The sequence below is a fragment of the Zalophus californianus genome, chromosome 14 (genome assembly GCF_009762305.2).
Source record: "Zalophus californianus isolate mZalCal1 chromosome 14, mZalCal1.pri.v2, whole genome shotgun sequence".
Lineage (NCBI taxonomy): Eukaryota > Metazoa > Chordata > Mammalia > Carnivora > Otariidae > Zalophus > Zalophus californianus.
Genome location: NC_045608.1, coordinates 16,323,443 through 16,348,747, shown reverse-complemented (window position 1 = coordinate 16,348,747; position 25,305 = coordinate 16,323,443). Strand labels below are relative to the sequence as shown.

General features: G+C 48.5%; 2 protein-coding genes across 3 annotated transcripts in view; both read left to right on the top strand.

Moving 5' to 3' along the window:
* Window positions 1-1,817: 1,817 nt before the first annotated feature.
* On the top strand, window positions 1,818-5,714 carry RPLP0 (ribosomal protein lateral stalk subunit P0). Its single transcript, XM_027577589.1, has 8 exons — window positions 1,818-1,858; window positions 2,126-2,227; window positions 3,192-3,367; window positions 3,480-3,567; window positions 3,689-3,835; window positions 3,946-4,131; window positions 4,986-5,126; window positions 5,483-5,714. The coding sequence occupies exons 2-8, from the start codon at window positions 2,174-2,176 to the stop codon at window positions 5,642-5,644; spliced, it is 954 nt and encodes a 317-aa protein (XP_027433390.1). The 5' UTR covers window positions 1,818-1,858; window positions 2,126-2,173; the 3' UTR covers window positions 5,645-5,714.
* A 1,525-nt stretch (window positions 5,715-7,239) lies between these two features.
* GCN1 (GCN1 activator of EIF2AK4) overlaps window positions 7,240-25,305 on the top strand; it is a 57,913-nt gene continuing 39,847 nt past the window's right edge. The window contains exons 1-14 of one of the 2 annotated variants that reach the window (XM_027575845.1): window positions 7,240-7,297; window positions 12,343-12,445; window positions 16,476-16,539; window positions 17,047-17,178; window positions 17,670-17,778; window positions 21,221-21,319; window positions 21,411-21,545; window positions 22,375-22,443; window positions 22,567-22,675; window positions 23,137-23,211; window positions 23,682-23,810; window positions 24,365-24,415; window positions 24,757-24,855; window positions 25,070-25,243. In XM_027575845.1, coding sequence (XP_027431646.1) covers window positions 7,280-7,297; window positions 12,343-12,445; window positions 16,476-16,539; window positions 17,047-17,178; window positions 17,670-17,778; window positions 21,221-21,319; window positions 21,411-21,545; window positions 22,375-22,443; window positions 22,567-22,675; window positions 23,137-23,211; window positions 23,682-23,810; window positions 24,365-24,415; window positions 24,757-24,855; window positions 25,070-25,243 — 1,366 coding nt within the window. In that variant the 5' untranslated portion in view covers window positions 7,240-7,279. The remainder of the gene's footprint in view (window positions 7,298-12,342; window positions 12,446-16,475; window positions 16,540-17,046; window positions 17,179-17,669; window positions 17,779-21,220; window positions 21,320-21,410; window positions 21,546-22,374; window positions 22,444-22,566; window positions 22,676-23,136; window positions 23,212-23,681; window positions 23,811-24,364; window positions 24,416-24,756; window positions 24,856-25,069; window positions 25,244-25,305) is intronic. The other variant, XM_027575844.1, reaches the window with a different exon arrangement.

Below are 25,305 nucleotides of genomic sequence, written 5' to 3'. Positions count from 1 at the left end.
ACTGTGTTAAGTCTTTTATTTTTTATTTTTATTTTTTTTGAATATTTTATTTATTTATTTGACAGAGAGAGAGATAGTGAGAGAGGAAACACAAGCTGGGTGAGTGGGAGAGGGAGAAGCAGGGTTCCCGCGGAGCAGGGAGCCCGATGTGGGGCTTGATCCCAGGACCCTGGGATCATGACCTGAGCCAAAGGCAGACGCTTAATGACTGAGCCACCCAGGCGCCCCCCCCTTTTTTCGTAAAGATTTTATTTATTTATTTGACAGAGACACAGCAAGAGAGGGAATACAAGCAGGCAGTGGGAGAGGGAGAAGCAGGCCTCCTGCCAAGCAGGGAGCCTGATGTGGGGCTCGATCCCAGGACTCTGGGATCATGACCTGAGCCGAAGGCAGATGCTTAACTGAGCCACCCAGGCGCCCCGACTGTGTTAAGTCTTAACACATATCTCATTTAATCCTGATAGCAACTCTAGAATGTAGATACTTCATTATCCCCATTTTACAGTTAAGGAAAGGGAAACAGAGGCTCAACAAGGTGAAATCACTTCCTAAGATGACACAGCAAATGGTAGAAGAAGGATATGGACCCAGGTCTTCTGACTGCAACCTTGCATTCATTTGCTCAACAGATATTGATTGTATGCCTGCTATGTGCCAGGTACAAGACTAAGGTCTCTGCTTTGTGGAGCTTGCATTCTTGCAGGGAGTGACAGACAACCACAACATAGTAAGTCATATAGTGTGTTAGAAGGTGTAAGTACTAAAAAAAAAAAAAAAGAAAAAGGTGTAAGTGTTACCGAAAAAATAGAACAGAGTCAGGGGAGAGTGGTAGTGGATTTTTTGGGTAATTTTAGAGTCTTTTTTTTTTTTAAGATTTTATTTATTTGAGAGAGAGAATAAGATAGAGCATGAGAAGGGGCGAGGGTCAGAGGGAGAAGCAGACTCCCCGCTGAGCGGGGAGCCCAACGCGGGACTCGATCCCGGGACTCCAGGATCATGACCTGAGCGGAAGGCAGTCGCTTAACCAACTGAGCCACCCAGGCGCCCTTTTGGGTAATTTTAAATAGGGCGATCAGGGTAGGCCCCCTTGAGCACATGATATTTGAGTCAAGACTTGTTAGTTCTGTGGATATCGGCAAGGAGCCTTCCGGAAAGATGGACTAGCTAGTGCACGACCCCTCAGGTGGGAGCATGCTTTGGAAAAACAGCACAGAGCATCGTCTGGCTGGAAGGGAGAGTCAGTAGGAAAAGAGATGAGCTTATAGGGTTGGAGGTCCAGAGCAGATCCTGTAGGGCCTTGTAGGCAGTTTAAGTTTTAGGCTTTTACTCTGAGGAAATGGGAAACTTTTGAGGAATTTTGAGCAGATGAGGTAATGATCTGATTTAGGTTTTAAAGGGTTCCTCTGTTTTCGTAGGGGAAGAACAAACTATAGAGTAGACAAGAGACCATGCTGTTTCTAAAGCATGTGCAATTATTCCTCATCTCTGCATCGTACTCTTTTTAAGTTTTGCGATTTGGCCAAGTGGCGGAGAAAACTTGAACGCTCAGCATCCAAGCTCTAGTTCCTGAACGCGAGCAGCTCCAGACCAGCAGAGGGGAGTAGCTTTGAGACAGCGGCTCCAGCATGAAGCGGCGCCTTCCTTAACAGCTTTCTTTAAAGGCGGCTTCCCGTTGGCCGGAGTGGCAGCAATATCATCCAATGGCTATCTACATCAGTAAAACGTCACCAGACAGGCGTTGGCGCCAGCCAATAGCTGGGGGGGACACTGTCCGCGTCTTCTGATTGGCCGCTTCGTTCACATATAAAAGATGTGCGCCGGCCCACGGCCCTCCTCTCTCCAGGCGTCCTCGTGAGAGGTTCGTGTTACTGTTGCAGTTGCGCCGGGCACCGGCGGCGGGAAAGATGGGGGGGGTTCTTTGTGGGGTTTTTGGGAGGGGGCGGGCCCGGACTTGTCCGGCCTGGGGCTTCGGCGGTGGCTTGCGCTTACCGAGTGGCGGCGACGGCGGCAGCCCCAAGCCGGGCTGGCGGGCGCTCACGCGTGGTCTGCCCTGCATAGGCCTCGGGCTTGGAGCCCTGTGGGGCTGTGGTGTCGCGGGGTGTCTGAGCTCCCTCTTCCTCCGCAGTGACATCGTCTTTAAACCCTGCGTGGCAATCCCTGACGCACCGCCGTGATGCCCAGGGAAGACAGGGCGACCTGGAAGTCCAACTACTTCCTTAAGATCATCGTGAGTGCGGGGATGGCTCGCGGTCGCCATGCAGCTTGGGCTCTGGGCACTACTAGGGACCATGAACTGTCATGTGTTGAGCGCCTCCTGGGTGTCAGCTATTGAACGACCATTTTAGGCACATCTCATCTAATTTTCACAATAAGCAGAGATCTGCCCCCCCCCCTTTGCAGATAAATGGGCTCAGGCAGTTTAAGTGGCTCCTAAGATGACAGCATTCATAATCTGGTCTGTCTGGTTTCCAAATAGCGCTCATACTTTTGCTCTTCAGTCTCCATTTTGGGAACGCCTGCGCCAATGAGTGACTCATTATAAATTGGCAACTTGTTGCATCTTCAGGTCTTGTCAAGATACCAAACATCCTGTGAATGTGTTCTCTTGGATGGTTTGGGGTGGGGGGGGGGGCGTCTTCCCTGCCCAGAAATGCAGACCATGCTCTTTTTCAGTTATTAGGCTGCTTTGTGGAGCTTAGTCTATTCTCCCCTATTTATCATGGAAGTTTTCAGACACACAGAATTTAAAAGGATTGTCCAGTAATCACGTATCCACAATTTAGATTCTGCATGTAGTGCTTTGTTGTATTTGTTTTACTTCATGCTTAAAATGCTGTAAACCTAACAATTTAGAATAGTTGTTTTTTCTGCTGATGCAGCCATTTAATGAATCAGAAACATGCCTCATAATTGGGAGAAATTAAAAATAAATGTTACAATAAAGAAATTGGATTGAATGTAGAAACCTAATTTTCACCATTCATACTCAGGGTGCAAATCTTTGATAAATCTGTCCATTTTACAACTCGGGTGGCTCCCCGTGGGAGGAATTGTCCCAATTTCTGAATCATTTCAAAAGCCTAGAAGAAAGGGAGTGAGATGGAAACCAATGATTGTGGGATTTGGTTTCATTTGATATGTTCTCTCTTTCCTCCTGCTAAACATTGTTTCTTTCTGGCTTGTTTTTGTAGCAACTTTTGGATGATTATCCGAAATGCTTCATTGTGGGAGCAGACAATGTGGGTTCAAAGCAGATGCAGCAGATCCGCATGTCTCTCCGCGGGAAGGCTGTCGTGCTGATGGGCAAGAACACCATGATGCGCAAGGCCATCCGAGGGCATCTGGAGAACAACCCAGCTCTGGAGAAGTCTGTGAATTCTCTCGGGCATCATTGACCTCCCTTCTCAGTGCCCTTCTCCCCTTTCCTGGAGAAGAATGGTGCTAAAAGGTGACTGTCTCCTGTAAACTTTTCTTTGCAGACTGTTGCCTCATATCCGGGGGAATGTGGGCTTTGTGTTCACCAAGGAGGACCTCACTGAGATCAGGGACATGCTGCTGGCCAATAAGGTAAGGAGAGAATCAGGTTGCCTAACGAGATCTTATTAATTTTGGCTCCTTAAAAGCAAAACTGACCCATTTTCAGCTCGTATTTGTGGAGAGAAGACTTCTCACTGTGGTTTTTGTTCAGGTGCCAGCTGCTGCCCGCGCTGGTGCCATAGCCCCCTGTGAAGTCACTGTGCCAGCCCAGAACACTGGTCTGGGGCCCGAGAAGACCTCCTTCTTCCAGGCTTTAGGCATCACCACTAAAATCTCCAGAGGCACCATTGAAATCCTGGTGAGTGGACTTGGCTTGCTAGTGCTGGCCAGGCAGGTGGTGGGGGCTTGGTTGCTGTGGACCTGCTGGCTGTCCAGGTGTTGATTGCCAGCTGTTCCCTTGTTCTTCAGAGTGATGTGCAGCTGATTAAGACCGGAGACAAAGTGGGAGCCAGCGAAGCCACACTGCTGAACATGCTGAACATCTCCCCCTTCTCCTTTGGGCTGATCATCCAGCAGGTGTTTGACAATGGCAGCATCTACAACCCTGAAGTGCTTGACATCACAGAGGAGACTCTGCATTCTCGCTTCCTGGAGGTACAGGCTTGTCTATTTCAGGCCCTTGGTTAATGGTTGGGAGCATGGCTAGTTTTAGACTGAATCCTGGCTACGCATCTGAAATAAGCCACATAACCAAAGACCATTATTTAATCTGTTTACTTCGTTTCCTCATCTGTAAAACAGCAGTAATAATATAAGGTGGTTGAAGGATTTAATGAATTGATGAGTATAAAGCCTTCTTACAGCACTGGGCACATAGTGAGGGCCATTATTACTCTAGGGCCTGAAATAAAACATGAGACTTTGAAAGGTTTCCTGAGTCAAAGGAGAAATGAGAAAAATGAGGACCGTGTAATAACGTAAACGTTGCCAGGTACCCTGTTCGGGGAGGATTGACTTTTCCTGAGACTAGCTTGCTTAGTTTTTGCCATTAAAATATCTTTTAATTGATGAATAAAGTGATAGAAGATGTAATTACTTTTTTCTTCTCGTGGACAAATGAAAAGTCGCAGTTACATGTACTGTTAACTTTTTTTTTTTTGGAAATCTCACTAGTGGATGAAATTCACATCTGGAGTTAGCTTAACTTTTTTCTCACAGAACTGAATGGCTAGCTTAGTTTACATTTTCACAAAATGGTGACTTTTGAAGTAAATGCCATCATTATGGTACAGGAAATTCTCATGTTGGCAATAAGGGCAAAAAGTGTTTATAAATTACCGGGTCTGAATTGCCCTGCCAGAAGCATTTGGTGTGAGGTAAGTGTCCTGTGTGAGACACAGCAAGTCAGTCTTGAAGTCTTGTCTGCTATTGAGCTTTGCTTGGACTTCACGGTCTTGTCTGTAAGATACCTACCTCAGCTGACCTGGAATTTTTCCCTTCCTCTATAGGGTGTCCGCAATGTTGCCAGCGTATGTCTGCAGATAGGTTACCCGACTGTTGCATCAGTGCCCCATTCTATCATCAATGGATACAAGCGGGTCCTGGCTTTGTCTGTGGAGACTGATTACACCTTCTCACTTGCTGAAAAGGTAAAAAACCCACTAGGACCACAGTGGCCCTGATGGGATAAATAGACGGCAGTGTGCTCAGTTGGCGCTGTAATTTTACAAAGCAGATAATGTTTTTAAGAGTTTCCTTAAGAAGTTGGGGGGCAGGGGAGGTGTGTCCTTGACTTTAGAAATGACAAGAGACCCGAAGAGGGGTTAGTTGATGAGTAAGAGTGGGGCCTAAGCTTGCCAGGCCATACCCAAGCTGTCTTGCCTGATCATCTCCAAGGAAGGCTTCAGGGGCTGGAAGTTGACCATTGAACTAGAGCTGAGGGGTTGTGGGTAGCAGAGGTTGTGGGTGGCCGCTTTGATTACGAACTTGTCCCGCCTTGCTTCAGGTCAAGGCCTTCTTGGCTGATCCATCTGCGTTTGTGGCCGCTGCCCCCGCGGCCGCTGCCCCCGCTTCTGCACCTGCTGCCACTGCGGCCCCAGCCAAGGTTGAAGCAAAGGAGGAGTCGGAGGAGTCGGACGAGGATATGGGATTTGGTCTCTTCGACTAATCACCAAAAAGCAACCAATTCATCCAAGTTTATTTGTGAAACAAGGAAATAAAGGCTTCTCTTAAAAGTCTCTGGACTCTTCATTTTGTGCATTTTGAGGTTTATGGTGCTGTGTACTAAAAACTAGAGCCATGGAACAGTAGAGCTTTACTTGAAGTTGACATTTCGGTGTCCCTTTTTTTCTTTTCTTTCCAGTGTTCTCTTTGTAATTGAGGTGCTGCTTTCCCAGCATCCAATACCACCCAGCCTTTTTTTAAGATTTTGTCAGAGAGAGGGGCGCCTGGGTGGCTCAGTCATTAAGCATCTGCCTTCGGCTCACTGGAATCAAGCCCTGCATCGGGCTCCCTGCTCGGCTGGAAGCCTGCTTCTCCCTCTTGCCCTGCTTGTGTTCCCTCCCTCACTGTATCTCTGTCAAATAAATAAAATCTTAAAAAAAAATTTTTTTTTTGTCAGCAAGCGCAAGCAGGGGGAGTGGCAGGCAGGGAGAAGCTGACTCCTTGCTGAGCAGGGAGCCTGACAGGGGGCTGGATTCCAGGATCCTGGGATCCTGACCTGAGCTGAAGGCAGATTCTTAACTGAGTCACCCAGGCGCCCCTAATACCACCCAGCATTAGCTTTTTTTTTTTTTAAGATTTTTAAAAGTAATCTCTACCCAATTATGGGCTTGAACTCAAAACCCAGAAATTAAGACTTGCATGTTCCACCGACTGCCAGCTGGCACCCCTGTGTTTTTATTATACTGGAATTCTTATTTCTGTGGCCATCTGGCCACTAGCCTGGGTCCCTCAGAGATACTTGTGGGTAGGCGGTGACCAAGATAAAACGTGATTGCTGCAAGGGTAGGTGTTTCCTTGTGGTTACAAATCTGTACTGGGTCCTGATGGAAAGGTATTTGTTGTAACTAGGTTTCTAACACTTTGAGGGCCACTGCTAAGAGAGGGCTAACAGCTAAGCTGCACAGACCCCCTTCTCTACACTAGAGTTGGCTGTCTGCACACTGAAAATTAAGACAATGCCTCAGGAACCATGAGGCCCTTTACTGCCCTTGGGCTCCCACCCTGTGGCCTTGCCTATCCCCAGTCTGGAACATTTAATGCCTGTGCAGCCCCCTCTCAGCTCCTGAATCCTTCCCGGGCAGCCAGACCTCCCCCTTGTTTTGTAACGCCTACGTTGTCCGCCGCTGGTTACAAGCTCAGGGGAAGATGCTGTCTCCCTTTTACCTAAGTCAGTTCTGCCATTTAAGAAACTCATTTCTCTAAAGAATGTGGTCTTCATTCAGCACAGGCCACGTGGGCGAGCCCGAGCCGGACCTGCGAACTCGAAGCGAGTCGAAGGCTGCGGGGCGGTCTCACCCAATTACAAATCCTCAAAGACCTTCGTCTCCCACGAGGCCAAGCTGAGAAGGGCCCCGGGGGGCTGAGGAGCAGGCCGTGGGGAGGAGGCCTCGACTGTTCCTGGCGCCGACCCAGGAACTCCATCCCGCTCCCCGCCTCCCCGCCCAGGCTGCAGCGGCCGCCGTCCCGCCCGGGGGCGCCAGGCCCGGCCCCGGCGCGCTCCTCGCCTCGCCCTGCCGCGTGGGCCCGCGCTGTGACCCGGAAGCGCTCCGGAAGCGGTTCCGGAGTCAGCGCCGGCAGGATGGCGGCGGACACGCAGGTGAGGCGGGCGGCCGTGGGGCCAACGCGGCCAGCGACCGGGTGTGGACGGCGGCCGTCGAGCCAGACCGTTCTTGCCGCTGGCCTGGGGGCACGGGGGGGCAGTGGCTGCGGAGGGCGCGGCCCCGGGGCCGTCTCGGGCCGGCACCTCGCGGCTCCTGGTCCGGCCCGGCCCTCGCGGCGCAGACCAACCCCCGGCTGGAGGAGTCAGGGGCTCCGGCCTGGGCTTCGGGAGCTGGAACCCGGCGGAGCCCTCCCTGACCCTGGAGTTGCAGAAGTTCACCTTTACGAGGCTCTGCTGCATTTCTCCGAGCCTTCCGGCAGTGAGCCCCGGCCAGCGCAGACTCGTCCTTAAACTTTACGTTCAGCAAACGTTTCTCGAGCACCTACTATGTGCAGGGACTTAGAGCATAGCCTTTGGATTTATATAGATCCAAGTTTCAGCCCTAGCTCGTTGATTTCCATGAGACGCTGGGCAAGTTATTTAGCTCCGCCAAGTCTCAGTCTTTTCGTCTATAAAATGGGGCTACGGTAGTACCTACGGTAGAGGCTTGTTGAGGATTCGGTGAGGTAGAGTAGGGCACTTTATACGTTGGTGGTGGTTATTAAGGCCAGGGTTGGAAGTAAAAGAACCGCTTCTACCTTGGAAGAGCCTTATCACCCTTGAGTGTTATCACCTGTGAGTACCTTGTAGCGTGGGAAGGACTTGGGAAAAACTTTTTCCTCCACCTTAGCCTCGTTTGTAGTTATGAGCGTTTTAGAGTGAAAAGACAATAATATGGGAAAAAGAAACCCGTGGCCAAGGGACAGCTTGGCTTACTTGGATCTCCTGGGAGAGGAGACTAATTGATTTTGATAGGGAGGCCCTGAGGCCGGAGAGTGAGCACTTAGGGAACACTTGGAAGTTGCTATTGAGAATTCCCTGTGTAGGGGGCTGGTAATTTGTTTCAAGTTGTGTTATACTGAATCCTGGAAAGAAAAGCTTAGTCTGTTGGGTATTTTGGAAGGGGTTAGGGGACACATACCGAATGTTTAACATTCATACTCAAGTGCAGAAACATCTCTCTAGAGCTGTGTTGTTCGGTATGGTAGCCACTGGCCATGTAGGTATTTAATGGCTAGTTAAGTTAGTTAAAAGTAAATGAAAAATTTAGTTCTTCGGTTGCACTAGCCACATTTCAGTGTGTGGATAGCCACATGTGGCTGCCGGCCACTGTACTGGACAGTGCAGAAGAACAATCTCCATCATCACAAGGTTCTTTTGGACAGTGCCACTCTAGAGAGAAACCTGTGAACTCTAAAGCTGTTTGCATCTGGCCACACCGACAAAAGACTTCTCTGAAAGATCTTGGTGTGCATTTCTTCAGTTTTCTGACAGGGTCTCAATTCATTTTCTGATTAAGAGAAAGTAGAGCCTTGAACCTAAAAAGGTTCTTTCAACTTTGTGAGAGAAACTATAGCCAAGAATTTAATATTATCCTGGAAAGACAGCTATGTTGGAATTCTAGGTAGAGAGTGGGTTGTATTCATGCATCTATTTTTGATGTCTCCTCAGTCCTCACTAAAACTAGTAAAAGGTTTAAAAAAAAGTAACCCCACAGAGTTTGGGAGAATGAGGAGCACACAACAGCAGTAAACTTTTAGAAACTAGAAAGTGATGAATGGCAAGGATTTAGCAGACCCAAGGAAAAGAAATCCTAAGCCAACAGTTGGGAAAGCTGAGAAGCAACCTGATTCACATGGCAGCATCTCTGACAGATGGGACCTGGGGGTATCAGCTAACCTCTGGAAGTGAGGGTGAGTGGGAGGGGCTAAATTAGGAGGATTGGTTGAAAGCCCTTTTCACATGCAGTCAGATCCCCAGCTGTCTTTCTCCACCTTGGTAAAAGCCTGGACTTTTTTCTCTGGAGGGTGTAAAACAGGATCACTGTGAGGACTGGTGTAGGAGGCCCACTATCCAAGGAAATCATCTGCAGAGTAATTCAAGAAACTTGCCCTGAACGGAGGGTGTGTTTACAGATCAAAAATGCTTGGCACAGTAGATGAAAATAGACTCACAAAAAGCACATTAGCGTGAAATTTTAGAACCTTGGACACAAAGAGAAGATCCTAGAAGTTTGCAGGGGGAAAAGTCAGGTCTCATACAAAGAATCAAAAATCAGAATGGCACTGGATTTTGTAACAACACTGAAAGCTGGAGCTCATTGAGAAATGTCTTCGGTAGTCTGAGGGAAAATGATTTCAACCTACTATTCTGTATCTAAACAAACCTAAGTCAAGTGTGAAGCTACAACATTTTCAGATTTGCAAAGACTCCACAAAATGGAGGATGTGCTCCATCTAAACACAAAAAAGAGTACATTTTCAGGGTGATACACTGTGTCCCATCTATAGAGGATCACCTGCCAAATTGGGGCAGGTCATCAAGTTCTGGGAGAGACTTCTTCAGGAAGATGGAATTTAGTAGAATACCTGATCTGCCCAAATATACTGGGATTTAGACAAGTGGCAAAAAGTTTGGGATCGAACTGCAAATTAGCACAGATAAAACAAGGCAAACTGAGGTGAGGTGGGAAAGGGCGTTTATTAACCCCAGGGTTAATAAAGCTGTGTAGGATAGTAAACATAGTGTATTAAATGGAGGTTGAGGGACGCTTGGGTGGCTCAGTCACTTAACCGTCTCTGCCTTTGGCTCAGGTCATGATCCAGGGTCCTGGAATTGAGTCCTGCATCAGGCTCCTTGCTCAGCAGGGAGCCTGCATCTTCCTCTGCCTGCCTGCCTCTTTCTCTCTCTCTGACAAATAAATAAAATCTTTAAATGGAGGTTGAATGGGGCTCCTGGGTGGTTTGTTTGGGTGTCCAACTCTTGATTTTGGCTGTAGTCATGATCTTGGGGCTGTGGGGTCAGGCTCCACACTCAGCCAGGAGCCTGCTTGAGATTCTCTGTCTGCTCCTCCTTTTGCTTGCCCGGGTACACGTACACATGGACGTGCGCTCTCGTGCTCTCTCTCTAGAAAGAAGTAAATAAAATCTTAAAAAAATAATTGGAGGTTGAATGCCTACCATTTACATACAGTGTAAACACTGACTACTGAGCTAGCCCATATTATGAAACTGACGAATTATGTTGGGGAAGAGAGGTGGGTATGAAGTGAGGTTGGAGAAAGAGAGCTACTATAAAAGGCAATAAAACTGAAAAATCAAGTAGTAGTGTCACGGACAAGTTATTTAGAGATTATGGAGGTAACTCCAAAATCTTCAGCCAGAATTGGTGAAAGAGGGTGCCCTTGGGGAGTGAAGGCAAGAGACTGGTTTTTCTAGCAGACTTCGCAGAACTCTTCAGCTTTGACTTTTTTTTTTTTTTGAAGTATAGTTGACATGACGTTGACGCTTTAATTATCTGCATATATGACTATAAAAACAAAAGACAGTATTAAAGCAGTCACTTATGTGGAAGATAGAGTTTTGGCGTGAGTTTACTCATTGCCAGTAGAATTATATCAGGGATGTAAATATAAGAAAAACTTAGCATAATTTTGTTTCTCTATACACCCTTGAATCTTATTTTACTACTAAGGCCTATCTCTGAAATAGCCTTAGAAGAAAAAGATGAGGGCACCATTGTGTTAATTCCTTGGGTCTTATGGCCTCTTCTAGTGCTCATGTATCCATGACTTCTCTGTTCTGTAGCTTGAAGAGTATTGCTCAGGAGCAGATTTTCAGTAATATTTGCAAACTACTCCCCCCACCCCCCCCACCAAGTGCAGGGGATGCAGCTGTGCTAATGTGGATGGTGGTTGAAAGCTAACGGCTCGTTGGCAGTGGTTTGTAGACCTATCACTTTCAGGCTTAGTTTCAAAAATGCAGGTGCTATGGCTCTCAAGTCCAGTCTGAGCAATGGCTTCCCCTCTGGGAGTCTGCTCTTTCATCACGTGTAAAGGGGGGATACTGATGCCTACCTGAAAGGCTTGTTGGCAGTAATAGCTGACCTTATTCTCTGCTGAGAGAAGAGTAAATGCTCTACACAGTCTCTCTCCCTTAGCCTCTAACTGTCCTGCGAGGTAGGTGCTATTACCTGCATGGTGTAGATAGGGAACTGATGGTCAAGGAGATGACATAATTTTTCATTTTTTTTTTTTTTTAAAGATTTACTTATTAGAGAGGGAGTCTGCAGGGGAGAGGGGCAGAGGGAGAAAGACAATCTTAAGCAGACTCCCCACTGAGCACAGACCCTAATACAGGGCTCAGTCCCAGGACCCTGAGATCATAACCTGAGCTGAAATCAAGAGTCGGACGCTTAACTGACAAGCCACCCTTGGATGACTGAGCCATCCAAGGAGATGACAGAATTTGACAGTTTCCATAGCTGGTAAGAGGCAGAGCTGGGATTCAGTCTCTTTACTTTTCCACCCTTCAGCCACTGTGCTTCTGCTCCTCAAATGACCTGCCAGGATGTGGACATGGCCCATGTGGGAGGCTGACATGAGCTGAATAGAGGGAACACACGGGCATGTAGTGGGCCCTCACTGGATTCTACATAATTCTGAAAGGGTATTTTTCTGTCCTGAGATTTTGGACTTTTGCCTTGCCTCTTTTTGTCTAAACTTAAGTAAAGTGTATTGAGTAGTTGACTGGGTTAAAGTAGTACGTGTCACCTGGGGGTGATTTTGCCCACCAGGAGACATTTCACAATGTCTGGAGACAGTTTGGATTGTCAGCTGAGGCAGGAGGAGTGGAGTGTTGTTATTGGCATTTAGGGTGTAGAGGCCAGAAACGCCACTTGGAATCCTACAACGTAGGTAGACGGCCTCACAGCAAGAATTACCCAGCCCCAAATGTCCGCAGTGTGGACGTTGAGAAACCTTGGGTCAGAGAGGACCGCACTGAATTCTGCACCCCCTTCCCCAGTGTGCACACGTGCACGCGCGCGCGCACGCACACACACACACACACACACACACACACACACACACACACACACACACACACACAGAGTCATTGTTTTGTAGTTTGCTGAAATTTCTGCTGTGGGTTTGGTCTTCACAGGTTTCCGAGACACTAAAGCGTTTTGCGGGGAAGGTGACAACAGCCAGTGTGAAGGAACGGAGAGAAATCCTCAGTGAACTGGGGAAATGTGTTGCCGGAAAAGGTATTTATTTTCCATCCGTGTGGCTGAGAGCCAATTCCATTTCAGAGCAAAGTTTGCTTTCTGTTTAGAACCATGGCTGCCTCTTCTCCTCGAGGCACCTTCTGCCTTCCCTTGCTGTATTTGCTTGTTCTACTGTGCATTGAAACAGTTGGGTTAGCAGAGAGTTGATCCATTTAGGTACCAAAGATTTTTTCCAGTTTGAACCATTTTGATTGGAAATATTTTTAAAAGATACCAATAAGCTTAAGTAATTTAAGGTGCAAAACCATTTTCTTTATGACTTGGGGCACCATTTTTCTCAGTCTGTTCCACGGAAGTCAGCAAGATGGTAATAGGTGTTTCGACCAGTAAAGATTCCAAGGTCAATTAAGTTTGGGAGATACCATATTTTCTCCTTCCCTCTGGGAGATTCACAGCATATTCCAGGAAGGTGTTCTAACTTTATGAAGCTTTTTTTAGTTCTAACTTTCTAAAGTTCTAACTTTATTAAGCTTTAAATCCAGTATTTTCCTTGAACCTCTTTTTTTTTTTTTGCTGAAAACCTGTTTGGGGTCTGGGGAACACATTTTGGGAAATGCTGAGCACATGTAGTTACCCTGATTCTGTACCATAACTGAGAGCTATCCCTACAACCCACTGGGGTATGTAGGACTAGTTTGCCTTCATATAACACTGTATGCTAACTATACTGGAACTTTAAAAAAAAAAAAAAGACTAGTTTGTTTTTCTTTTTCTTTTTTTTTTTTTAAGATTTTATTTATTTGAGAGAGAGCGTGATCGAGAGAGAGAGCACGTAGGCAGAGGGAGAGGGAAAAGCAGACTCCCCTGCTGAGCAGGAGCCCGACATGGGGCTCGATTCCAGAACTCTAGGATCATGACCTGAGCCAAAGGCAGACACTTAACCAGTTGAGCCACCCAGACACCCCTTGGACTAGTTTGCTTTCATCCAATAAAAACTAATTAACTTTTGAGTTACCTTTTGGTGTGTTTTTACTGTATAGCATTGGTTCTCAAAGCGTGGTCCCTGGACCAGCAGCATCAGCATCATGTCAGAACTTGTTTGAGATACAGATTCTCAGCTCCATCCCAGAAACTGAGATTCAGAAACCATGGGGGCCGAGCCCAGCATCTGTGTTTCAACAAGCCCTCTAGGTGACTCCTGCATTTGCTGAAGTCTGAGGATCATGGCTATGTAGAGTTGGGTCTCCCTTTCCCTCAGCTTTCACTTCTTGTGAGTAAAGAGCCTGCTTGACCCAAGTGCTCATTTGCTGCTTCTGATCCACTGCCGCCTGGTTACATACCCAAGCCTTTTAAAGTTGTGTGTAAATTTAGTACATTCCTGTTTGTCAGCTTCTAAGAGATTTTCCTCTGTGTTAACACTTTAATGTTTGGGTTTTATGGCACCTTCAGAAGTCTCTCTGGTCACTTTTCATCACAGGGTTGTAGTTAGAAAAGGCTGCCATGTGACAAGGTACTAGCTGGACACACCTTTCGAACTGCAACGTAACTGCTGAATACTACACTTTTCCCATTTTATGGAGGAAGGCATTTGACATGTATAAGTGAAGTTTATGAATTACTCAAGACCTTTTCAGAGTGATTTTACTCCTCAGCCACCCTGAAGTTCTGCCACTCAGGGTGAATAATATTTGTGAGATGTTTAGTCATCCTTGATGTGCAAATTGATGGTGGGAAGTTAACCACTCCGTATGAAATCTTTAGTTCTTGGGGCACCTGGGCTTAGTCGGTTAAATGTCTGCCTTTGGCTCAGGTCGTGATCCCAGGGTCCTGGGATCCAGCCCCACATTAGGCTCCCTGCTCAATGGGGAGTCTGCTTCTCCCCCTCCCTCTGCTCTCTCTCTCTCTCAAGTAAATAAATAAAATCTTAAAAAAAAACAAAAACAAAAAACTTAACTCTTGATTTTCTAATTTTCCAAGTCTAAGGAGGAGCCATTGGGTAGCAACAATCATTCTGGCGTCTCCTTTGTTAGGGTAGTAGATAACGAAGTGAGGTAACCAAAGATGGGGAGAGGTATTTTCTGCCGGGCTGGGAGTTGAAGACTTTCTCAAAGCTGCCTAAGCCTTGGATACAGACGGTCAGCATGGGTCATCTCATGGGGCCCTGAGGTGCCTCTGATGCTTTCCTCAGTCCTGCCTGCGTGTACTTGAACCCTGAAGCTCACTGGTGGAGTGTTTATTGTGCCTGCTCTTTCTAGTCACCAGTCTCTAGCATAGCAGTCACTGATGAAGGGCTCGGCTTGGGTCAGACAGGCTCTGTGTTCTAGCCATGGCCCTGCCACTTTCAGGCTGTGTGACTTGGTTTAAGTTACTTAACTCGTCTGAGCCTGTCTCCTTGCTTTGAGCATGGAGATAGCAATAGTGTCTCCCTCAGAGGGTTAGTGTGAGGAGTAAATGAGAACATGTATGGTTGGTGCTTAACACTGTACCTGGCTCTGGTGAGCACCGAGTGTGTGTTAGCTTTCAGCCACGACCTGTTTCTGGCCCCAGTCACTCTTTTCCTTGGTCACTGAAATAGCCCCAAGTCCAGGGGACCAATACAAGTGTTCAGGGCCCTGGGAGGGACGAAGTCCCTGCCCCTCCTTCATTTGTCCCCATCATTGGGGTACCTGAGGTGTGAGGCGCTGTGCGAGCCCTTGGCTCTCAGTGCCTCCCATGGGATGCACTTTGCCCTACACTGCGGCTTACATTCCCCCACTCACACCCTTTCCCTTTCGTCTGCATACTTCAGTCTGGTGGGCAGAACTGGCCACGGGGTGGTTTCCCATTATTGACCCCTGTTGTTACAACCGGAGTTTCTCTTTCACGTGGCTGGCCTGCTCGGTTTCTTGGGCTTCTGTTTCTTCATCTTAAAGGGGCCTCAGTTACATACCCACTTTACAGGGATTAAATGAGGAACCGTGTGTCAGTGCTTAGAGCAGGGCCTGGCTGTTTGTGAGTGCTAATTAAGTTCTCCTCTTCTTCTTCCTCATGTGTCCTGTTGGGCATTATGCATTCTCGCCCCTGCACTTGGGCTCCTGCAGTTAACACTACTCAGCGTGTACTTGTCTCTCTTTCCATTTTTCCATAGCTTTTGAATCTATTAGGCCAAGCTTATGTGTCCTTAGAACCTTCGGAAGCCCCTCCAGTTAGAGGTGCTCTTGCCCTTCTCTGATCCCTCAGAGTACATTAATTTTGTCCTGTTTTTATTATTTATTTATTTATTTATTTTTTAAAGATTTTATTTATTTAATTGACAGAGGAGAGAGAGATAGAGAGAGAGGGAACACAAGCAGGGGGAATGGGAGAGGGAGAAGCAGCCTCCCCGCTGAGCAGGGAGCCCGATGCGGGGCTCGATCCCAGGACCCTGGGATCATGACCTGAGCCGAAGGCAGTCGCTTAACCAACTGAGCCACCCAGGCGCCCCTTTATTATTTATTTTTTAAAAAGGCGTTATTTATTTGTTAGAGAGCACAAGCAGGGGGAGCGGCAGGCAGAGGGAGAAGCAGGCTTCCTGCTGAGCAGGGGGCCCGATGCGGGACTCGATCCCAGGGTCCTGGGATCGTGACCTGAGCCAAAGGCAGCCGCTTAACCAACTGAGCCATCCAGGCGCCCCAGTTTTGTCCTATTTTAAAAAACCATTTGTTAGAAGAGACAGAGTTCACGTACCATAAGCAAGCAGGCCACTGAATCTTCACAGATTAGACACACCTGTGTAACCAGCACCCTGGGCTCAGAAGCAGAATCGTCCCGGCACCCCAGAAGTGCCACTTGGCAGTCAGCATGTTAGATTTTGAGGCCACCACATCTCCTTAGCTGTGCTCATTTAACACAGGTTTACCTGAGAGCCTTTCTGGACCAGCTGTTTTCCTGGAGTCCGATTTTGCTGCGGATTTTTCCTCCAGGGAATTCCATTTCTAACCTACAGGAAGAGTCTGATGGGTAGAGATCATGTCTGGCAGAATGCCTGGCTCAAGCAGGTGCTCACGAAGTAGTTTTTATTGACTAATCTTTGTGTGATCTTTGGTTTCAGATCTGCCAGAGGGAGCAGTGAAAGGGCTCTGCAAATTATTCTGCTTGACTCTGCACCGGTACAGGTGAGTGCCAGTGGAAGGCCCTGTACCTCCAGCCCTTTGCTCAGAGAGGTGGTATGGGAGGGCAGTTAGAGCCCAGGCTTCGGAGCTGTGTCCCGTCCTAGCTGTTGGATCCTGGCCGAGTTACTTTACCTCCCTGTGCCTCTTTTCCCTGTCTGCTGAGTGGGGATGGTGCTATTATCTACCTCAGAGATGATGGTTAGTAAGTGTAGAGCTCCTGGAACAGTGCCTGCCACGGCACGAGTGGCACTTGGCCCACTTTGAGGCCCGTAGTAAGTGTTCCATAGATGTCAGTGTTGCCCTGTCACAGCCTTGATGGCTCATTTGCCCTTAGTAGCTGCTTCTAGAATTCCAGGAGGAGGTAGATTTCTCTGCTTATTTCCTAATCCCATCATCTGTGATCCACTGGAATCCAGTACAATCCACTTTTCCAGAGAAAGACCAGTGCTTCGCCTGAGCCACCTTTCCCCACCCCCAGTGATCACCTTTCCCCTTCATTCCTCCCCTTAGAGATGCAGCCTCCCGCAGGGCCTTACAGGCAGCCATCCAGCAGTTGGCTGAGGCCCAGCCAGAAGCCACTGCTAAGAACCTTCTGCACTCTCTGCAGTCTTCAGGCATTGGCTCCAAAGCTGGTGTCCCCAGGTAAGAGAGAAAGGTACGGCCTACCGGGGTTTGGTGGAGTCCTATCCGGAAGAAGCTGGTGCAGATGAGCCGCACTGAGCAGGTGTGAGCATGTCTCTCTTTCCTCTCTGAAACTCTGAGTGGCGCCAGCAGTCAGCCTGCTGCAATGGAGGGAGGAGCCAGGATGTCAGGCTCAGTGGGCAGACCACTTTCCTGAGGAGCAGGGTTGGGAAACCGGTGGAAGCAAGGCCATTTTGAGGGGAAACCAAATGGCCACCGGACACTGAAGAGGGGAAACCATCTTTTTGCTTCTATGGTTGTGAGTGCTGAGAGGTGGGAATTTGGCTGACAAGGCCTGCATTCCTTGTCCTAAGTGGTTACAGATGACTTATGAGGAACCAGGTTCAAGTTCTGCCCAGTTGTGGGTCAAGGGTGGGGCCTTGCGTTGAGCATTTGTCCTCAAGATGGAGGCTGCTGCCCTGCACTTATCCTGTGCCCTCCCCCCCCCACAGTAAGAGTAGCGGCTCTGCCGCCCTGCTGGCCCTGTCCTGGACCTGCTTACTGGTGCGCATTGTCTTTCCCTCGAGAGCCAAGCGGCAAGGAGACATCTGGAACAAACTGGTAAGTTCCCTGGGTCTTTGGAATAGTGATGGGCAGCTCTCTGCACAGAGTTGGGACATGTTTAAGCACCTTCTCTGGCAAGTGCTCTTCTCAGTGCTGGGTGACTGGTGGATGGGCATGAGCCCAACCCAGTAACATCCATCTCTTTATGACATGTGTTTGAGCTTCTCTGTCAGGCATGGTGCTAGGCTCTGGGAGTACACTGATGAGCAAGAGAAAGGCAATTCCTGCCTTCATGGCATACATGGAAGACTTGACAGGCTAGAGCGGGGAAGACAGTGAGAGAGCAAGTAAATCAGAAATTGCAATGTAAATCATTTTGTTTTTTTTCCAGCTAATGATTCCTTTCCCTGTGTGTGGATTTTAGTGTTGAACTGGCTAATGGGACGGAATTCTTGCCATGTTTTTGATCCTTTAATTCTCTCCTCCCATTCTGTGCCTGCTTCTTACACGTTCCCTGCCTTGCCTTTCAACATGTCTGCTAACTAGAGATGGCCCAGTAGGCCAGATTGAGAGGTTCTTTTGAATATCTAGATATGCTTATTGGAGGGCAAGAGGAATGGTCTTAACAGTTCATTGAAAAGGAGCCTGAGGTGTGGCTCTGATTCTCGGCTGTGATATTTGGCTGTGTACATAACTTCTGAGCCTGTTGCCCGTTTCTGCAAAATGGGAAAAAGTGCCACCTACCCCGTCCAGCTCCACAAGTTGTCGTGAAGAGGGGCTCAAGACGAGGTATGAGAGGGCTGTGGAGACAGAGGGCTGTGCAGCTAAATGAGGAGTGGCACTAGAAAACTGTGGCTCCTCTCCTGAAGCAGCCTGCTAGTAAGACACAGTGATGGCCCTGTCCCTGGAATCTTCCCCAGCATGCCTCCTGGGGATGACCATGGAGTGGCCATCAGTGATTGACTGGAGGATAAGGACACTGAAACCTGGCAGGTAATGGATAGTGGAATTGGACCCCCTTCAGACTGTGGGTTTCATTGCTATCAAGGCCTCTTTATAAGATGCTTTATCATGCCTCCCTCATTGGCTTATCTCCACTGATCTCTTACAGCCATTATCCGAGGTAAGTAAGCATGCTTGTGGGTTAGGGAGTGGCATGGGTCATCTCTAGAGTGTTGTGTTTATAGGACAGAACACATCAGGAATGTGAGAACATGTTTGTTTTTCCTGTGTCTCGAATCTAGGTTTTTCCTTTACTTGTTGCCAATGTCGACTGTACACGTGGGTCAGAATGCATTCAGTTGCTCAAGTGTCTGTTGAGGGCCTCTACGTGCTGGGCACTGTTCTGGGAGCTGGGGCAGAAGTTGGGAACAAGAAAGAGGACCTTGCCTCTTAGAGCTTATACCTCTTTTTTAAGAGCTTTTTAAAATTTTTTTTATTTTTTAAAGATTTTATTTATTCATTAGACAGAGCACAAGCAGGGGAAGCAGCAGACAGAGGGGGAAAGAGAAACAGGCTCCTTGCTGAGCAGAGAGCCCGATGTGGGACTTGATCCCAGGACCCTGGGATCATGACCTGAGCTGAAGGCAGACATTTAATGACTGAGCCACCCAGGCTCCCAAGAGCTTTTTTTAAAGATTTATTTATTTATCTGAAAGAGAGCGTGCGTGTGCATGCATGTGCGGAGGGGCAGAGGGGGAGGGAAGGGGACAAGTAGATTCCACGCCGAGCATGGAGCCCAATGTGGGACTTGATCTCAAGACCCTAAGATCACGACCTGAGGTGAAACCAAGAGTTGGGTGCTTAACCGACTGCACCACCCAGGAGCCTCCGGAGCTTACACTCTTGTGGTGAAGGTAGACACCACAGAGGTCTGCTAATAAGTGGTAAGATGAAGGTCATACAGCAGAAAGGCAGGTAGGAGGGTGGAGAGAGTGCAGTACAGGGTGACCGTGGGAGGAGGCCTCAGAGGAGGCATCGTTTGAACAGAGACCTGAAGGATATGAAAGAACAAACTGTGCCCAGATCAGGGGTTAGAACATTCTAGGAAGAGGGAACAACAATATAGTTCTGAATGTGGTTTCAGCAAGCATAGAAACCTATAACCAGTTTCCCTCCCTAGCCATCTAGGTTCCTCTATTACTAATTCCCTATGTGTGTAGATATATCCTCTGTATATACAACTGAACAGGGTTTTTTATACAAACACCAGTGTACCGAAAATACTTTTTTCTTTTACCTTGGTTTTTTTTCTTAATGAAGTGAGATAGCGCAAGCAGGGACAGAGGGGACGGGAGAGGGACAAGCAGACTCCGCGCTAAGTGCAGAGCCTGATGCAGGGCTTGATCTCGACCCTGAGATCATAACTTGAGCTGCAGTCAAGAGTCGGACACTTAACCAACTGAACCACCCAGGTGCCACCCGCCTTTTTCTTTAACCAGATTTAGAATTTGTTTGAGTAGTGCATAAAGAGTTTCTCTTTTTTTTTTTTTTAAGATTTTTATTTATTTATTTGACAGAGAGAGACACAGCGAGAGAGGGAACACAAGCAGGGGGAGTGGGAGAGGGAGAAGCAGGCTTCCCGTGGAGCAGGGAGCCCAATGTGGGGCTCGATCCCAGAACCCTGGGATCATGACCTGAGCTGAAGGCAGACGCTTAATGACTGAGCCACCCAGGCGCCCCAGGAGTTTCTCGTTCTTGATGACTGTTTACTGATTCTCTGAGTGGATGTCCTGCAGTATATATAACTAGTCCCCTGTTGATAGCCATTTATGTTGTTTACAACCTTTTACTGTAAAAAAAATGCTGCAGTGGATAACCTTGTTCATCTGTCATTTTGTACACATGCAAACGGAGTGCAGCAGACTTCTTAAGCACCCCTTTTTCTCAGGGTGGCCATTCACACTGCTCCCCAGTGACTTTGGGTGTTTGTGGCGTATAAAGTGTCTGAGATTTTTCTCTTGAGCACCCATGATGTGTTTCACTCCGGGTCGGACAGGGAGCTCCACACTGGCCGGATCGTCTAGTCGGTCTTCACTTCATAACTAAAGTGCCTAGTGTAGTGCCTGCCATTTAGTCAGTATTCAGCAAGTATTTGTGGAATTAATGAAGGAAAAGTCAAGGCAGGTATGAAACAGGATGCTTATCCTTTCCCTGCATGGCCCTTACCTCACTGGAATTACATATTCATCTGTGTGTTTCTTTTGTAGTATCTTTTTCTCCCTCTAAACTGTAAGGTGCATGAAGGCAGGGCCCACATTCGTCTCTTTGTCCATGTGTTTTCACTGTCTGACTCACACGTGCCCAGCTGATGTTTATTAATGAAGTGCTTGAGTGAACAGATGTAATTCTGGGACAGGGCCAAGTGTCGGGGGTGAGGAGGGAAGAGGATCTGGCTGGAGTCGAGTGGGCCCGATGAAGGTCTTGGGCCGGCTGTGAGGGCCACGGCCCCTGCACTGCCATTTCGTGTCCTGACCCGAGCCTCCCCTGGTCCCGACAGGTGGAGGTGCAGTGCCTGCTGCTGCTGGAGGTGCTGGGCGGCTCCCACCGGCACGCGGTGGACGGTGCTGTGAAGAAGCTCAGCAAGCTGTGGAGAGAGGTGCCGGGGGGCACAGGGGGCGGTGGGCATCACTGCTCTTGTGTCTCTCCCGCTGCCATGTGACACACCTGCCTTATACTTTCCCCTTCAGAACCCTGGGCTGGTGGAACAGTACTTGGCAGCCATTCTCAGCCTAGAACCCAACCAGAACTATGCAGGCATGCTGGGGCTGCTGGTGCAGTTCTGCACGAGCCACAAGGAGATGGACGTGGTCACCCGGCACAAGGCAGGTGGACTTGCTGGAGGCGAGGAGGCGGGGAGCTTGTTTCGCCCTGGGGGCCCCAGCTCCTGGCCTTATCTGCAGCTTGTTGGTTTTCTCATATGGGGCCCTGACCTTTCTCCACGATAGATGAAGTTTGAGGAGCTGGAAAGTTTGCCCTACAGCTCTGGCTTGGGGAGAACCTGGCAATTACTGGGATGATTATTTGCTTGTTCATGCAGTGATTTACTCTCCCACACGTGAGCAACTGCCGTGTGCCAAGCACTATGCCACGCATAGTGCTGCAGCAGTGAGCCAGGGGAGCTGCGTCTGAGGAGTCTGCCATCAGACAGAGAGTCATCTAATTATATCTGTGATAAGAGCTACAAAGGAAAGGGCAGGAAGCGGTAATACTCTGTAGCGGGGGACCTGACGGAGGCCATGGGTCAGGGGGTACAGCTCTAATGAAGGAACTTAAAAGGTGAGGATGTGAGGAGGGGTATTTGGGGCAGAGAAAGCAGCCCGTGAGAAGCCAGCAGGGGAGGCGCATGGGGCCAGAGAGCTGTGAGAGGCGGCCTGCCTTGAGCCAGGCCAGGGACTTTGGACTGAATCCCAGCAGCTCTGGAAAGCTGTAGAAGGTTTTAAAGTGATCAGTGGCATGATTGGTGGGTCCTCTGTGCATGACACTGAAATTTGGGCAGTGATTATTTGTATTTTATTTGTTTGTGTATATATGTATGTGTATATTTTATTTTTACTGATTCATAATTTTTAGAGGCACTCCCACAAAAGGGATCCTTTAGGCCAGTGACGAGATACTCAGAATGTTGGTCTAAATAGTCTTTGTATTGTCTAGAGTGCCCTGCTGGATTTTTATATGAAGAACATCCTGATGAGCAAAGTAAAGCCTCAGAAGTATCTGTTGGTGAGTGAGAGGTGGACTTTAGCTGGACAAGCTAAATCCAATTTAAAATTCTGATTCAGAGCTGTCCTTTATTCTTCATTTGTTCCCCTGAGGTCTGGGTGCCTGACTCCTTTCTCTTTGTAGGATAACTGTGCCCCTCTGCTCCGATACATGTCCCACTCGGAATTTAAGGATCTGATACTGCCCACCATACAGAAGTCCTTACTTAGGAGTCCAGAGAATGTTATCGAAAGTAGGTCACCGCCAGACAGGATGGTGGGAGGGAGGTGGGTTGCCTGATGAGCTGCATCTCTGATACTTGGTGGGGGTGGGGTGAAGTATGTATTCACCGTTTACCTCATTGGGACCTTGGGGAAGAGATCAGGGACCCTTTTGAGAATATGTTGAAAGTCATGGGTCCTTTTGCTAAAACGATGCACAAAAGTATATCTGCTTAGAATACCGCAAACAATTTTAGAGGTCCAAGAACCTGGAAATCATTCAGGTTAAGAACCTCTGCTCTAGACAGTTTGAACTTGGTGTGGAGGTGGCACATGCAACCAGGGACAAAGGTGTGACTACTCATTTGACCGTATGAAGATGAAGGGTTCTGTGTGGCTGGACCGCAGACCTGATGGCATTTGCTGGGGAGTAGGGCAGAAATGGGCATTTATACCTGAGACAGACTTGCTGTGTACTTTCTGTCCCCCTTAGCTATCTCCAGTCTGCTGGCATCAGTGACTCTCGATCTCAGCCAGTATGCCCTAGACATCATGAAAGGACTGGCTAGTAAGTATCATGACCCCTCTCCGGCCCCTAGAATGGCACCTTGGGTTTTGGTTGTATTTTCCCAATTATTTTATTTTATTTATTTTTTAAAAGATTTTATTTATTTATTTGAGAGAGAGAGAATGAGAGAGAGAGAGCATGAGAGGGAAGAGGTTCAGAGGGAGAAGCAGACTCCCTGCTCAGCAGGGAGCCCGACGCGGGACTCGATCCTGGGACTCCAGGATCATGACCTGAGCCGAAGGCAGTCGCTCAATCAACTGAGCCACCCAGGCGCCCCCCAGTTATTTTAGGGGAAAGGGCAGAGGACAGCTCCGTTTAGAAAGAAACTACACTTCCATAGTTTCTTGAGATCCTTTATAAAAGGAGAACACCTAGCTCGGATGGGAGAGTTGGGAACTTGGCAAAGACAGAGCTGAAAGCCCGGATGCTTAGCTCTTGGTGGCTTCTGAGCTGCAGCTCCTTTTGTCCAGGTCAGCTGAAGTCCAACAGCCCCCGCCTGATGGACGAAGCTGTGCTGGCACTGCGGAACCTGGCCCGCCAGTGCAGCGACTCTTCGGCGACGGAAGCCTTGACCAGGCACCTGTTTGCAATCCTTGGTGGTGAGCAAGCCTTTCTGGCCGGGGGCGTGGCTGAGGTGTGGGTGCCGGGACCTGCCTGGGACTTCGGGCTCCAGTCTGCTTGTGTCAAGGCCATGTGGCCAGGAGAACACTCGCAGTAGAATGTGAACATGTGACGTGAACGTTAGCATGCACAGGGTGGTGTAGCCAGGGGTGATCGCAGTTGTTTTTTTTTTATTTAAGTGTAGACATTATTGTATGCATAAAGGGAAAAACTAGAGGGAAACACATCAAAATGTTCATAGTATCTTTGGGTAGTGGGCATGTGGGTGATTTTTAAATGTAGTAGCATGTATCTTAGCTTTTCTGTATTTTTTTTGTTTCTCAGGGTTTCTGTGAGAACATATAAAACAGTAGTAACTGTTTTAGTCAGAAAAAAAAAACCTAGGGAATGTTATTTTTAAGGCAGCTTTACAATACAAAGCCTGCTTCTGGAATCAAACTGTATCTTGGTGTCACACACATGACCACATTAATCACCCCCTTGGGAAATGTGGCAGATGTGAATTTTGAATCTTTGCTGTCTCTCCTCTCAGGCTCGGAAGGAAAACTGACTATTGTAGCCCAGAAGATAAGCGTCCTCTCAGGTACAGAATCTCTTCTGGGGTAGTGCTAAGTGTAGTAGTAGATGAGGTGTACCGTGACTGGTGGGTAAGGCAGGTCCTTCATTGGATCTTGACTCCTCTGACAGTCATGGACATCCCAGCCTGGCTCCCAGGACTCTGCTGCCTGCCTGTGTGGCAGGTGGGACTTGTTTGAGTCTAGCGGGAGGCCTGGCGTCTGTAAAAGGCAGGATCATCTGGAGGGAGGATTGACGAAAGGGCAGTGGTGAGCAGGGGAGAGGCATGGCTGCTAGGGAGGCGGGCAGCGGCAAGAAGAATCTCGCGTTTGTGGTTTTGTGCTGAGCAGGAAATCCCCTGCCTTCCAGGGATCGGGAGTGTCAGTCATCACGTGGTGTCTGGGCCTTCTAGTCAAGTCCTGAATGGGACTGTGGCTGAGATGTTCATCCCGTTCCTCCAGCAAGAAGGTAACTGTGCGGCTTGGGGAGGATGCAGTCTGGACCCGCTCTGACTCTGGTTTTCACCTTCAGAGCTGTCACGAACCCCTTCTCAAGGCAGACCTCCCCCGAAGCATTACTGCTTCCCCCCTGTTGTACTCCTACTTGCTTTGGGGCGCTGCTGGCAACGATTGGATGTGGGCCTAGGACGCTGAACTGACCGGACTTCTGCTTCTTGCCCTAGTTCACGAAGGCACCTTGGTGCATGCAGTCTCTGTCCTGGCTCTCTGGTGTAACCGGTTCACCACGGAAGTGCCCAAGAAGCTCACTGAATGGTTCAAGAAAGCCTTCAGCCTTAAGACCTCCACCTCTGCAGTGAGGCATGCCTACCTACAGTGCATGTTGGCCTGCTTCCGAGGTGAGATGCCTCCCCTGCAGGGGTGACTGAGTCTTCTGGGCATCCTCACCATTCCAGGCTTT